The sequence below is a fragment of the Spea bombifrons genome, chromosome 7 (genome assembly GCF_027358695.1).
Source record: "Spea bombifrons isolate aSpeBom1 chromosome 7, aSpeBom1.2.pri, whole genome shotgun sequence".
Lineage (NCBI taxonomy): Eukaryota > Metazoa > Chordata > Amphibia > Anura > Pelobatidae > Spea > Spea bombifrons.
The window spans coordinates 23,962,973-23,979,344 of NC_071093.1; the positions used below are offsets into that span (position 1 = coordinate 23,962,973).

The following is a 16,372-nucleotide window of genomic DNA, read 5'->3' on the forward strand; positions in this document are numbered from 1 at the left end:
AGTCCCCAGGAACGCTAGGACCTGTGTTTTAGTACGGGGTACTGGCCAGTTGGCGACTGCCTCTACTTTAGCGGGCTCTAGTCTCTGTCTCCCACACCGCACCCGGTGTCCTAGATATTGGACTTCAGACAGACCAATGTGGCACTTGTCTGGCTTGTCAGCCCTGCATCGCGGATTCTGTCTAGCACTGTCCGTAGATGCTGGAGATGTTCTCCCCAGGTGGCACTATGGATGGCTATGTCATCTAGATAGGCGCAGGCATACTCCTGCAACCCATCCACTGGTCTATCATCCGCTGGAAGGTAGCCGGTGCATTCTTCATCCCAAACGGCATGACTTCGAACTGGTACAAGCCGTATGGGGTGATGAATGCAGACTTCGGCCTAGCCTCCGAGTTCAGAGGTATCTGCCAATAGCCCTTACATAAGTCGATAGTGGTGAGGAACCTTCCCCCTGCGATTCGGTCTAATAAGTCGTCTACCCGGGGCATCGGGTACGCATCAGTCACGGTGCGGTCATTCAGTCGCCTACAGTCAACACAGAATCTGGTGGTGCCATCCTTCCTAGGGACGAGAACGACTGGGGAAGCCCAGGGGCTGACGGAGGGTTCAATGACCCCAAGATCTAGCATCTCCCTGATGATCTCCTGAAGCATGCTTCCTCGGACAGCATCAGGGACGCGATAAGCGGGTTGCCTTAAGGGATGGGGGTCTGTGGTCTCCACTTTATGAACCGCAAGGGGGGTGTAGCCAGGTAGAGATGAGAACATTGCTCGTTGTTCCTCTAAGATCTGGGTGACCTGGTCCCTTTCTGAGGGGGCCAGCCCTTCTCCTAGCCTAATACTCTCTATACTTTTCTGGGTTTCAATATCCCCTGGTAAGCCGGGCAGGGGCAGACCCTCCCATTCCCCTACAGCGGGGCTGCATATGGCGACCACCGCCTCTTCCCTTTCCAAGTACGGCTTCAGCATGTTCACATGGAAGGTCCGCTGGACCCGCTCATCTGAACATCTGGCCACAATATAGTCGTTGCGTTATCTTCTAAGGACCCTGCCAGGCTGCCTGCAGTTTGTTGTGCTTGACCGGACAGAGACCCAATACTTTTTGCCCTATCCGGAAGGTGCGATCCCTAGCCGTCCGGTCATACCACCTCTTCTGTCTGCCCTGAGCTCTCTGGAGATTGTCCTTCACTAGGGTCGTGCATCTCTGGAGCCTATCTCGGAGCCCCAATACATAGGTAACTACGGACAGGTCGTCCGTTGGTACTGTGCCTTCCCAGTGTTCCCGCAGGAGATCTAAGGGGCCTCAAACCCTCCGGCCATTTAACAGCTCGAAGGGGGAGAACCCTGTGGACTCCTGCGGGACTTCCCGGTAGGCAAACAAGAGATGGGGCAGGTGGCGCTCCCAGTTCTTGTGCTCTGCGGCAAAGGTACGAAGCATCTGCTTCAGAGTGTCATTACATCTCTCGCATAACCCATTGGTTGGCGGATGGTACGGGGAGCTATAAAGGGGTTTAATACCGCACAACTTCCAGAGCTGTTGGGTTACCTCGGCGGTGAACTGTGTCCCTTGATCGGACAGCAGCTCCTGGGGAAACCCCACCCGGGAGAATATTTGCAACAGCGCCTCCACTATGGTTTCGGCTTGGATGTTGCTTAATGCTACAGCCTCAGGATACCGGGTGGCATAGTCCACCAGTGTAAGTATATTTTTCTTCCCCGTGGGGCTTGGCTTAGCTAACGGGCCAATAAGATCTACTGCAACCCGGCTGAAGGGTTCTTGCACTATGGGCAGGATCGTAATTTAGCTTTCGGATAATCCCCTCTCTTGCCTACTTGCTGGCAGATCTCGCAAGTGCGGCAGTATTCCCTAATGTCCCCAGAAATCCCAGGCCAAAAAAAGTTCTGGGTGATTCTGTACCTGGTTTTTCTCTGTCCTAAATGTCCGGCCAAGGGAATGACATGTCCGATGCGTAGTATGTCTGCCCTATATTTCTGGGGTATCACTAGCTGCGGCCTGGGCGCATTACTGGTCTGTTTCCCCCCCATCTGTGGCACTACGATAGAGTCTGTCCCCTTCCCAATGGAACCAGTAATCGTCCATCACCCCAGGCTTACTGAGAGCCTTCTGTCGTTACGCTGCTAGGGAGTCGTCCTGTTGTACTTCATTACTGAACTCTGTCGGGGGGTCCCAGGTGAGGGGGTCAGGGCCAGAGTCAAGGTCAGTGGGTCTTACCTGGGTCTCTTCGGAGGGAGGTGGTTTGGTTTGTTGGGCTTGTAGCCGGGTGGTAACAGGGAGTGCTTCCGCAGGCTCCGAGGGGCCAAATGTGGAGGTAAGATGGCCCAAGTCGTTGCCAGAATTTCCTCGGGGAGCCCAGTCATGAGTCCCACTTCCAGGGTGCGGGCAGCTGCCCCCAGTCCAGATGCACCCGAGCCGTGGGGATTCGATATACTTTGCCCCCTGCGACTCGTACTGCCACAAATTTCCCAGTTGTTGCCGGGACTGGTACCCTCTGGGAATCCACTATGGTTAAGGTGGCTCCGGAGTCACAGAGCCCCCTGGCCGCTTGCCCATTGAGTAACACAGGCTGGCAGTGATGATTGCGGTTGTCCCCCACAATCGCTTGTACAATGTCTGCCTCGTGTAAAATTCCCCAGTCTTCTTCCTGATCAACACATTGCACCACTGTGCGCCGGGGCCTTCCTCGATATGGTCCCGACGACTGGGGTTGCTGGGGACAGTTCAACATAATGTGTCCCGTTTGGTTGCATGAGAAACACCTCCGAGCATCAGCTGGTGGGGGGTAGCGATGGCTTCCCATGGCTGTAGTCTGCGGTGGGGCTGGCAGATACCGAGGGGCTGGCCGGGTGTTGGTCGAGTTAGCCCGGCACGTGTCCTGGTACTCATCTGCCAAGCTGGCGGCTTGGGCTAGGTCTCGGGGGTGGCAGTCCCGGACCCAGTCCTGGACATCAGGGGGGAGTGTGGTTAAAAAACTGCTCCAGAAGGAACAACTGAGTCACGTCTTGGGCGGTCACTGCTCGGCTCCCTGTGAGCCAGTTTTGCACCGCTTTGTGCATCCGATGCCCCCATTCTTGGTACGTGTCTTTCTCCGTCCTCCGCAGGCTACGGAACTTGAGTCTTTGTGCCTCTGGGGTTATGGCGAAACGAGCTAGTAATTGTTCTCGCACTCGCTCATAGGTGGTACAGTCCTCGTCGGCCACTGCTCGATAGGCTTCAGCCGCCCGGCCAGCGAGCTTACTGGCGAGGATGGCTACTTTATCTGCGTCTCTCACTTGTTGCAACAGACATTGCCGCTCGAAGTCTTGGAGATATCCTTCGATGTCCCCTTCTGCCTCGATGAAGGATTTGAAGGCTGCATAGGGAAGCTTTCGGCGGTTACTCGCCTCGGGGTGGGAAATCTCATCTCTTTCCCCTGAAGAACGTGCTTGTTGGGGATACCTCAGTGCAGTCACCTCCGCTAGCACCGGGTTCACTATCTCTGGGGGTGGATGGGCCCCGTAGCATGACAGGCGGAACAGAACGTCCCTCTGGAACTCATCCTGGTCTGCTGGGGTAACAGGGCCGGCTTGAGCCTGGTCGTCCGCCATCAGTTCTGCAATGAGGGTATCCCTGGTTTTGTTGCTGGCAACCTTTCCACGAGCATCCAGGAGGTCTTTCAAAGCATTCCGCTTAAGTTTAGCATACTGCTGGTCCATGCACTCATAGGGTGCTCTCTCGGCTTCTTGGTCCTGGTAGTGGTTTGATGTCCTGTTTAGCTAAGAGTAAAATCCCACCGCTACCACCACTGTCACGGATCTGGCTAGTCCGACCGACTACCTCCGCTATCTTATGCTCTCTTAGCCTGGGACAACACACTTTCCCCGGTTTCCCAGTCACTAGTCGAGACTCAGTGTAGGGTATAACATGAAGAACCCTTTATTGTACACAGGCACAGGTATATATATCCACATAATCACATCAACACACAGAATGAGACGTCTGAGTAACAAAACCGCCCCCTTTAGCTGGGGGATTCAGGTCACCCAGGAACAATAGGGGAGATAACTGGATTAGCCTCTGATATCTTCTGATATCTGGGCACCCTGTGGAGATAATCCTGTCTGGTACACATAGTGGGGTAGGATGATATTCTAGCCGCCCAGCAGTTCCAAAAGTAAAACCTGTATGTCCTGGTACTGGGCCTGGCGGTGTGGGCGGCAGAGGGCAGCTTCTGGGTCGGGGCAATAGGAAAAAGGGGTATAACATCCACAGCGGTGTGCCCGAAGGGACGAGTCCGTCACAGTGCTCAACTAGGGTAATTTTGACAGTTTTCAGGCTTGTTAGTGACAAGTTTAGGCCACTGACATTGACCAGGGACACCGATCAATAATCAGTGACTTAAAATGTCACCAAGTGATCTGGTAATAATTATGTATTTTTTTTATTAATATTTTTTTTCCACAATTACCCTAGATGACCCCTCTGTCTTTCTAAGGGTCATTGGCCAGGAGTGATCTGATCATCATCAGGCAACTTACTAAACTCACAGCATTTGACCTGGAAGCGCCCTGGGCTTTCAGGTCAGTGCTGTTATTTTTTTTGATTATTTTTTTTTTTACATCTTTCAATGCTGATGCTCCATTGGAGCACAGCATTGACTGATATTTAGTCCCCACAAGCTTGTGGGGAACAAATGTTAACCCCTGCAATGCCGCGATTGTGTCATACACATCGCAGCATTGAAGGAGTTAACGCTGCACTATCACTCTCATGGAGCGATCAGGCAGCAGGGGAGGGTTGGGGCTGGTCTCCACGCTCATGTGGAGACCGAAGAATCCTCTCCCCCTGTCCCTGAAGCTGCTTCTGGCAGCAGGGACGCAATTGCTGGACAGCCACTGCAAGGAGTAGTCTATTTGATGACTCCTGTAGGCTTCCATGCCTACAGGAGTCATCAAAGGGCTTGTGGGGGCTCGTTTTTGCTGTTGCTGGTCTGCCTGGGCTTCCAAAAAAAGATATACTTCTCCTTATTATCTGTATAGACCAAGCCCCCAGATCCACCCACCTGGTTACTAAGTAAATCGCCTTCCCTTTCTATACGGTCTAGCCCGGTATTTATACCCCCCCTTCCTAGTTTAAAATTTCCTCCAACCGTCTAGCCATTCTTTCCCCAAGCACATTGGACCCTCTTGCATTTAGGTGCAATCCATCACGACTATAGGGATCGCACCCCAAAGCAAAATCAGCCCAGTGCTCTAAAAACCCAAAGTCCTCCTTCTTACACCAAGACTTCAGCCATGCATTTAGCTGCCTAATCTCCCGCTGCCTTTCTGGTGTAGCGCATGGCACAGGTAGTATCTCTGAGAATACTACATGTGTGGTATCACTGTACACATTGGGGGGGAGTTGCAGTGACATTTACTAGGAACTACAAATTCATACCAATTCTGAAGCTACGGGGGATGCATTGGTAAGTTGGGAGGTGGAGGCAGGGTGGCATTTAAGTGGGGTATAGGGCATTTCAGGGAGGAAGAGTGGCATATAAGGGGGTATATGGCATTTCTGGGGTGCAGAGTGGCATACAAGGGAGGGAGAGTGGCATATAAGGGGGTATAAGGCATTTTTGGGGGCAGAGTAGCATATAGGGGAGTATAAGGCTTATCTGGGAGCAGATTGGCATAAAGGGGGTATAAGGCATATCTGGGAAGTGGCAAGCCTGGGGGCAGATGTGCATAACTGGGCAGGTTGGCAAATAAAATGAAATTTTCCTCAGTCATAGTTTTTATTAAATATGAAAAAATTGTTTACACGTGAATTATTTACTAGTAAACCTTTTTTTTTCCTATACGGTAGTCTTATATTGAGGCTTTTTCTCTTTTTGCTAAATTTTCAAATTTTGGGGGGTTGTCTTATAATCGAGCAAATACGCTAATAGAGCCGGAGGTAAGAGAACTACAAAAAACTAATAACCTATAGCACACAAACTATGAATGCAACAGAATAATGGTGGTCCTGCGCAAGTGTAAATACTTTAGTGATTATCTCATTTTTGAATTATTTTCGTCACAGATGCAAGAATCAAATACACAGGAAAAGATATCATTATGTAAGAACAATATTGGGGTTTAAAATACCAACCTTTCTAGCCTTATTAATAATGTAGCTTATCCAAATCCAATTGCGTTTTAAATGGCTATAAAAGCTAGAATCAAGGCCACCAGCTCCCAATCCATCACCAGGAATTGATCCATCATCGACAACGTCTCTACTTCCCCTAAAATAACCGAAAAGTTAACATTTTAAGTTAGAGCATCTTAAGTTTAAGAATTATAAAACTAAAAAAACCAATTCAACACAATAGAATATTTGTTAAGATTTATCCAAACCGCCAATGAAACATAAGACTAAATGACAATAAATATAAGCCAGATTGTCATGACGCATCAAGAGAAGTATACATTTTAGAGTTTGAATAATTGTCATCCTCCATCTAAGGAGTGACAGGGTAACACAAACAGAGCGTAACGCTCTGGTTTTATTAAAGGTGGTTTAATTGGTTCTGCGTCTTATCAGCCCTTGTTCATATATGCAAAGAAATAAATCCCTGTTCATGCAAATGAACACATCTCTACACCTGTTTGGCCAAGTGTTTTAGAATTACAATAATTAGAAGAAAATAAACAGGAGCGAAAAAAACAAGCTTCAACTAGAGTCTGCCTAGTGTTCTAATTCCTGTCCTCCCCCACTACCAGATCCCCTTCCCTGGTCCGTTGTGTCCACGTCACCCCTTCAGTTATTCCTGTAGGTCTATTTAAAAACGGATTTTATAGTTAGTGTAATGTCTAAATTTGGATTGGCTGGGGGTGCGTAAACTGTACAATTCCTTGAGCACCTCCTAAGGCTCAAGAGTTGTACCAGGAAGTGTACTTTAACATATTGTTAATTTGAGTCCTCAACTCTGGGTTTATTGACAACATGGAATTTATTTAGTTTTTTTTTGTCGTTGTTGTTTCAGCCTTCTCGGACTTGTAAAACAGTTTGTTTGAAATTCCTCACGGTTGTCATGTATAGAATCTTGTAAAATGGTTTTCTTTCCATTTGCCAATTATTAAGCATCCCCAAAAGTACTGTTTCCGGTTGTAACCTAAAATCATCTTAAAAAAAGAGGACATAAGGGGAAAGAAATTATACATCAGATTCTGCTGCTGAGCATTTCAGACATGAGCTGTCTTGCTTTATAAGGAATTGCCATTTAGGGGAGAGATAACCCATGTGTTTGATCTTATATACATTATTTTCAAGGAGGATGCTGGAAAAAGCTTAAAGGTGGCTAGTGTGGTTCTAGTAATGTCCTCTTACTGTCACCCAAGGTAAAAGAGTAGACTAATATGTAATATTCAAAGTGCGCTGGCCTGTTGGTACCTAGTTGTGTAGTCTACTTATAGAATGTGAGAATCATCGTCGGGAACAATTAACAAATGGTCATTGTTTTTTCCAGTCAGTCTGATGCGATATGGGCATAGCTTTGTGAAACATAGGGTGTGGGTGTGCAAGGGTAAACAATACCAGCCCTTTCGTCACTCATGTAACCCTTACAGCACAAAACCACCACCAGACTGATATTATGCTGCCACCACCAAGTTATGTTTTAAGCTGTCTGCAGCTTACTGGATGCATCAGTAACACAGAGTACCACAGTGATTGGATCAAAAACCCAATTTAAGTAAAACAATTAAAGTAACATGGTTTATTCTGGCGTTCTCTGAAGGTAGAGTTCGGTTAGAGCACAGAGATGGATACTGGATTAACATGAAGTGTGACAGGGTGAAAGATGGCTTCTATGTAAGCAGGAGATTGGAAAGAGCAGTTTATCCCAGTGACTAATGGGTTAACTGCTGGTCCCATTAAATCTGCACTGTGAGATAAATGCAGGGTGGAGGAAACCGCCTCTTTCTGAGTGAGAACAGCCCACTGCATTTTGTCTACATTTTGAAAAGAACAGGATGTGTACTTGAATTCCAGTATGCTACAAGGTGGGTTGGCGCCACTAGAAGTGTCCTAGCAGGTACCTTACTACAGTAGTTTAATCTGACGAATGCCAGTGCTTATGTACAATAATTATATGAACAAAGGTTTACACACAGAGTATACGATACAGTATGTAAAAATAAAGAGAAACACAGGAACACCTAATTATGCAAAACCCAAATATGTCATCTGAGGAACCTCAAGGTCCTTGTTGAGTTTAAGTGTTTTCAGTGATGTTCTAAATTCACAGAATTTCCAGGAGAGGCTCTCTGATTTTCAAGAAAACAGTCAACTTTATCCTCTGGTGAGATGTAAAGCCCCTCTGGTGTCACAGAGACCCCAGGCATAGCCCTTAGTATCACACTGCTTAACATTTGTGAAGATTGATAGATCAGAAGGTGTACTCAAGATAACACAAACACATCACAGAAGACCATCACCCTAAATTCCATATCATAGGGGAGTTACCACTAATGGTTAATGAGGCTGAACCTGAATTAATTTATCTGCTATGTACTAGTGATGTCCGGATCATGAACGAATCGTTCATTCGATCCAAATCTTTTAAGTGATCCGGATGAATCGGTTCAGTAGACTGAATGATTCATTTGTAGAAGTTCAGTCTGTGAATCATGCAGTTGTAACCTGATCCTAGAGCGAGTCATCTACAGAGCACTCAGACACAGACTCTGGGATCAGGTTACAGCTCATTCATTCACAGAGGAACGATGACTCAGAGAGTCGTTCAGAGATTCGAATGATCCAAAGATTCAAGTGATTCATATGAGTCAAATGATTCATATGAGTCAAATGATTCAGATCTTACAGGGATCCAGATCTAACAGGGATTAGAATCATTCAGAGAATAGCACTGATACCATACTTTTATAAATAAATACATTAATAATCTTCACTGCCCCCGGGATTTAGATTCCCCTTAGTTTGCCCCCCTTCACCTCTAACTGCACCTTCAGTTAACTTTATTAAATTAACCCTCAGTCATCAGCATTAAATTAACCCTTAACAACCCATCAACCATAACTGCCCCTAAATTAACCCTAAACACCCCATTAACCACAACAGCCCCTAAATTAACCCTAAACACCCCATCAACCATAACTGCCCCTAAATTAACCCTAAACACCCCATTAACCACAACTGCCCCTAAATTAACCCTAAACACCCCATCATCCATAACTGCCCCTAAATTAACCCTAAATACCCCATTAAGCATAACGGCCCCTAAATTTATTGCATGTACTCCAGATAAATTACCTAATAAACTGGTATGGTTGATGGGGTCTTTAGTGTTAATTTAGGGGCAGTTATGGTTAATGAGGTGTTAAGGGTTAATTTAATGCTGAGGGTTAATTTAATTAATTTAATAAAGTTAACTTAAGGTGCAGTTACAGGTAAAGGGGAAATCTAAATCCTGGGGGCAGTGATTATTAATGTATTTATTTATAAAAGTATGGTGATATCTTCTGAATGATTCGAATCCCTGTAAGATCCGTATCACTGTAAGATTTGGATCCCTGTAAGATCCGAATCTGAACAACTCTCTGCCATCATTGACATCACTAGAGTAGGCAGGCAGGAGGGTTCATTGAGTGTTATGAAAGGGGTGGGGCCAATCGTTAGTGTGCCTGCACGGAGGGACTGGGAAACAGTAACTCCTGTGAGTCACACTGAGTGATCCGAAGATTCGGATCATGAATCGGATCATTTCAGTGAACGAGTCGAAATGATCCGATTTACTTTAATGAACTTCCCATCACCACTATGTACTAGGGGTAGGCCAGTCAGCATGACTTAAGAGGGCAAGCTGTAGGCTGTAAAATACATCTGGCTAAGTTAACCCTTCCGTTAGCCAAACACAGACTCTGCATGACACCTCCCATTTAAGCTGGTCCCTTTGTCTGCCTACAATCTAGTCTCCCTCTGACAAGACATTCCCATGCAAGCTGATTTCTCACGCTGCCCATTAGCATTATATTATTGTGGTCCTAAACTCCATTGGAGATTTCTACCCTTTTCAACTACTGCCCAAGGAGAGGGATTGTGAGTTATAACCAGGAAGTTACTGGTTGTAAAAGGCCCATCCACCTTTTCCCCTGTCTTGCTTGAGAAAGCTAAAAGAGGCACATTTCCAAGCAAGGGAGCAAACAGTTGTCCATTGGACTGGGCCTCCTGTATTGATCCCAAGCTCTTGGCCTCCCCTACACATTCTGCATGGCCAGGTGTTCCTTGCTGATGGGTCACCGGTTTTCTATCAGCCCATACTATACAGTATTATCAATACAGTATTGACGCTGTAATCTCAGCAGCTTGCTGGCTTGTTACCACAACTACAGTGGAGATAGTTTTTCCCTACACACTCACCACTCAGAGTACACAAAAGGGGTAACTGAGTGAGAATTTTCCTCCCTCTTATCTCCAGACTTTTCAGTTTCAGATGGGTTAGGCACAGTGGAGAATCTGCCCCCACCCTGCTCCTCATTCTCCATCACTGCAGTGGTTAAATCACCCCCCCATGGCTGGGGTAAATGTCTGTAGTGGTTAAACTGGGGACACAACAAAGTAGTGCACCATGAGGTGGAGGGGTCCGATATTAAAGTGAAACAATGACGGTCACTGCCTGCTTGCAGATCCTGGCTGTCTGCTAGAGATAATCCCCTCAGCAAGTCATAGGATGATATACTGCTGGGGGTAGCCACAGAAGTCTTTACAAAGTCAGGGCCCATAGTCAATAGGGAGGAGGCTGGCAGTCAGGCCTCTCCAGGGGCCCCAGTGATGGTTCCGTCACACTTTGCAACAAACCAGATTTGATGATAATATCGTCCTGATCACTTTCTTCGGGAAGTGAGAAACACATCCAGGGTAGGTATGTGGAATACCATCTTCGAACGCACAACACGTCGAACCTTGAAACAAAAAGGCTACAGCAGCAGCAGACCACACCAAGTGTCACTACTGTCAGCTAAGAACAGGAAACTGAGGCTACAGTTTGCACAGGCTTATCAACGTTGGACAATGGAAGACTGGAAGAACGTTGCCTGATCTGGTGAGTGTTGATTCCAGCTGCGACATTCAGATGGCAGGGTCAGACTTTGGCGTAAACAACATGAAAGCATGGATTCACCCTGTCTTGTATCAAATGGTGGTATGTTGTGGGGGACATTTTCTTGGCACACTTTGGGCCTCTTAGTACCAATTGAGCATCGTTTAAACGAGACAGCCTACCTGAGTATTGTTGCTAACCATGTCCATCCCTTTATGACCACAGTGTACCTATCTTCTAACTACTTCCAGCAGGATGATGCGCACTTCCTAAATGTGGCGTTTTACCTCCCAAACAACCTGACAAACCCATGCATGGTGGGTATCACTGTACTCGGGAGATGTTGGGGTCTTGTTTGAAAGTGACATACACCAGGTGTAAATCCATACCTGGATACAAAGTTTGATACAGGGTGGTAGTAGAATGGAATTCTACTTTCCCAGCATATAGTGGCAGTACCGGTGGGCTTGCTCTTTCTCCCGGGACAAGCACTCTAAAAGAGAGTAAAGGGTTAAACCCCACCCTCCCCTACCCTTTAACCATACTCACATTACTCCATAGCTCAGTTTTTTTTTGTCCCGCACAGTGGACGAGCACGGATAGTTTCTCTCCGGATTCAGTCGGCACACGGGTTGTTGCCGACGGGAGGGTTCCTGCAGTCCGTTCGCTCCCAGGGTGGGGGCTTGGCTGTCTCCTCTTCATTGCGTTTAAAGATTGAATCTGTAGCGTTTTTTTTAATGGACGTCTAGGAGAGGAGCAAGCACAGTACATTGGAACGCTACAAGATGACGTGATGTGGGAAGAACTCCTTAAAGTGGATGTTCAAATAGCTCAGCTGTCTAAGAAGACTAGGTTGCCGATTGGAGAGGCATCCGGTTTTAACCCCTTGACTGCTAACGACGGCATGGTGCCGTCGCTAGCAGTCCCAGTCAGGTGCTAACGACGGCACCATGCCGTCGCTAGCACTACTCTACCTTGATGGAGGTCTGTGGACCCCCATCACCACCTACCCCGGCGATCTGCCCCTCATATTGAAGGGCATCACTGGGACCACCCGATCCGGCCGGTAATGTTTAAGTATTCTAGCTAAATGATCACTGTGGTAGCCAATGTTACCATAGTGATCATATAGCTATGAAAAAGTCACATTCCCTTTTTAAAAATGGCCGATACTAAATTTTAACCCCATGATCCCTTTGATCATGGGGTTAAATTTAGCCAATGGTAGAGGAAGGCAATTTTTGAAATCCTGATGAACTGCAATTATTATTAAAATCAGCCATTTAGCCTGTGCGGTACTTGAGTAACCATCTCATCGCTGGAGCGCCTTGCATTTTTACTGCAAAACTTATTTTTGCTGTAAGTGATTTTTTTTTTTCTCCCTTTACCATCATTTCTTTGGGATTGTAAGGGGAAAGAATGATGTGTGCTTCTGTGAGTGAATGTATGGAAAGTATGGTGTGTGCTTCTGCGAGTAAATGGAGATATGAAAGGCATGTGAATGGTCAGTAATTAGGGTTGAAGCCTTGACGTGGCATTACTGCTCACGTAAGAAGTTAAATTATGGCACAAAAAGTACATATTTGCAAAAACGACACCCCTTGGCGCATCAAATCATGTGCATGTGTTTCTAGTACAAACCTGGAGTGCGCAAGACACAAATGAACATGCCTCTAAAAAACATTTTCTAGCCAAAGCGACATATTCCATCATTATTTGTGCACTCAACTTTTGTCCTAGAAATACATGTAGCCCCTCATTTGAAGCTCCAAGGTGTGTAGTTTCTTGAAATATGTACTTTATGTACCCTAATTTAACTTCCCAGATGTCTAGACCACTAACTTCAGATATGGCAGATTGGAGAATCTTGTTAGAAAATTGTTTTAAAACATTTAGGGGTGATGCCTGCATTAAGACAGCTCTAGACAGCTGGAAAGTTAAATTATGGTACATAAAGTATATATTTTCAGAAACTACACCCCTTGGCGCATCAAATGAGGGGCTGCATGTATTCGTAGCACAAGACTGGAGTGCGCAGGACATAAATGCTTGTCGCTTTGAATACTTATTTGTTGTGCACGTCAGATTTGTGATACAAATACAACTAAGACCTCATTTGCTGCAGCTGGGGGTGTAGTTTCTACAAATATATAGTTTTGTTGGCATATTTTAACATCCCAGGCAGCTAGAGCTGTTTGACGGCAGCCATGCATTAAATTTAAAGATGTCTTTTGTGATAGTCTAAATTTAACTTTTAGCTATAAAATATTAGAAAAACACAGTCTACTGTTCTCAATTTCTGTTTATTTTAGACCGGATTACCTACTACAAATATTTAGCAACACAGCTTTTGATATTAGAGTTTAGAAAAATAACATTACAAACTAGTTTTTATTGAGTCGGAAGTGAAAAATTACACTTTTTTCCCATTTTTGGCTTTATTTTGCAAACCTAATGAGACATACACATATAAAAATGGTATATTTGGAATCTGCTGGCTGGGTGTTATTTCTTGGTTATTCCCAAGAAATTTACTTCTAAACGCGTTTAAACGTGAGATGCACCAAAATGCCGAAAAACAGCTTAGCACCAGGGTGGGAAATGGCTTAGCAGCCAAGGGGTTAAAGATACCATGGACAAAAGAGCTGAGACAGCCAATAGAAGGATTTTCCAAGCCTCAGGCTTTCAATGCAAAGCAGCATCAGTCGGAGCAGCTGTAGCTAGAGCCCAAGCCATATGGATCCAAAATTAGAACACCAGGTTCTGGTTGATGCAGATAAAGAGCTTTCTCACCTTTTAAAAAATTTGAAGCTGTCAAATTAATTTCTGATTGACACGGTGGAGGAATTGGTCAAGCTTGCTGCTCACAACATGGGACTTTCGACAGTTGCCAGAAGAGCAATATGGCTCTGATCCTGGAATGCTGATTTCGCATCCAAGTCTTCATGATGTTATCTAACATTTGAGAAAAAGAAGCTGTTTGGTTCTCCACTAGAAGAACTTTTAAAAAAAACATCTGACATTAAAAAAGCGCTCCCACAAGATTTTAAACATAAATGGAACCAGATATCCCTACAATAAGCAGAGATACTCCAGGGCAACTGATAAATCTTCCTTTCAGAGGCCAAATAAAGAGTCTAGATTTCAGCCTAAGACTACAAGACGAGAAGGGCGAGAAGATTGACAAAGTGGGAGGTCGCCTTCAGATATTTCGAAAGACATGGTTCCACACTACCAGCAACCCATGGATACGTTTTTCAAGACCCCACACGGTTTCCTAGTCTCCTCATACCCATCGGTAAAGTAAAACTTGGCGTTAGTCATGGAAGCATTAAAACTCCTCAAGAAAGGATTTATAGAGAACATACCAAAGAAACATCTATTATATCTAATTTACTCTTGTTTGTTCCTGGTTCCGAAACCAGATGGTTCCTTCCGTCCAGTCCTTGATCTGAAGTCCGTCAATCGATACATCCCATATCAACACTTCCGTATGGAAACCGTATTTTCGGTTACTCAGATGATCCAAATGGGAGATTTTATGGCCTCACTGGACTTCCAGGACGCTTATCTGCACGTGCCGATAGACACGTGCAGATAAGATTAGCAATGAGCACAAACAAAGGCATCAGTCACTTTCAATTCAAGTCTCTACCTTTTGGCATATCAACAGCTCCAAGAGTCTTCACCAAGATTCTCGCTCCATTAGCGGCAGAGCAGAGACTGCGAGGCAGAGCAGAGACTGCGAGGGATAGCAGTGGTTCCATATCTGGATGACTGGCTCATAAAGGCGTCATCCTATACCAAACTTTTATTAGATCTGCAGACCACTATTACCCTTCTACACCACCACGGTTGGATTCTCAATGTATCCAAGTTCAATTTAATTCCGACCACGGAGATCAAGTTTCTTGGTTTTCAGGTAGACTCAATGTCTCTACGTCTTTACCTACCAGATCAAAAAGCCAAACACGTTCGACTAAGTGTCACCAGTTACAAACAAATCCCCTCTGCTCCGTCAAACGGGTAATGAGTATATTGGGGTTGATGCCATCCACCATTGCTTCGGTGGCCTGGGCACGATGGCACATACTGTCTCATTGGTCCGGAAGGGAAGAGGATCTGGACACAGACATTCTTATCTCTCAAGAAGTCCTTCAGCCAAAGGTTCTTCCGTCCCAGATTAAGGCCCATTCCACAAGATACATCTCTGTTTCCTGGGCCTCTAGGGCTTCAGCGTCCCCAGAGGAGATTTGTAAAGCAGCCACTTGGTCCTCCTGGAACACTTTCATTAAACATTATAGACTGGACATTTCCTCTGCATCAGAAGCTGCGTTTGGGCGTCAAGTCCTTCAACTCTGTTAATTACTAACTCCCTCCGTTTTTGTTTTCGGGATCTTGATATATCCCACCGGTACTGCCACTATATGCTGGGAAAACCAGAAATTTTTACTTACCGTGAATTTTCTTTTCCCCAGTATAGTGGCAGTACATGTTTCCCTCCCAAATTTCGTTAATAAAGATTTTTGTACTACTGGTTGGTCCTCTTGTTATTAACTGAGCTACGGAGTAATGTGAGTACAGTTATAGGGTAGGGGAGGGTGGAGTTTAACCCTTTACTATCTTTTAGAGTGCTTGTCCAGGGAGAAAGAGCAAGCCCACCGATACTGCCACTATACTGGGGAAAAGAGAATTTACGGTAGGTAAAAAAAAAAATTCTTATTTTTTTTTCAAAATTGGAAACCGCCACAGCTGGGTTTTTTGCCTTCTTTTGGATCAACAGAAAGAAATAAATAGATATAGGAAAGGCTCAACCTGATGGACGCATGCCCACCTCCACTATCTATTACTGCCTGAAATCAGTTCCAGGAAAATGGATGGTTTAGCCCGGTATATGTCTGTAGTGGTGGAACAGGGGGGAGTCTGTCACATTACACACACCACACACACACATATATATATATATATATATATATATCTTAATAGCAAAGAACAACGCATTACCAATTACTGTAGTTGAGTAATGAAGGGTGAAGAAAAAAAAAAAACAAAAAAAAAAACCAGTGACTCTGTAAACTTACTCAATACTCTCCAAAATGCCACATTTACGTTCCAAATTCTGTCCATCTTCAGGTTCTGTCCCTGCATTTTGTCTAAGTAGACTTCCATCATGGGTCTGAGATTTCGTTTTCTTTAGATTAGTACAGCGGACAACACCTATGGGGGGGGAAATGTTCAAAGTGAAAACAGTGTTTACCGGTTGTCTAAAACACACGCAACACATGGA

General features: G+C 45.4%; 1 protein-coding gene across 2 annotated transcripts in view; it reads right to left on the reverse strand.

The window, feature by feature from the left end:
• The window catches only part of GTF3C1 (general transcription factor IIIC subunit 1), a 195,212-nt gene that overhangs the window by 126,034 nt on the left and 52,806 nt on the right, over positions 1-16,372 (reverse strand). For both annotated transcript variants that reach the window (XM_053472098.1, XM_053472099.1), the window contains 2 exons: positions 16,167-16,302; positions 6,135-6,270 (listed from right to left, as the gene is read on the reverse strand). In XM_053472098.1, the coding sequence (XP_053328073.1) occupies positions 6,135-6,270; positions 16,167-16,302 (272 nt within the window). The remainder of the gene's footprint in view (positions 1-6,134; positions 6,271-16,166; positions 16,303-16,372) is intronic.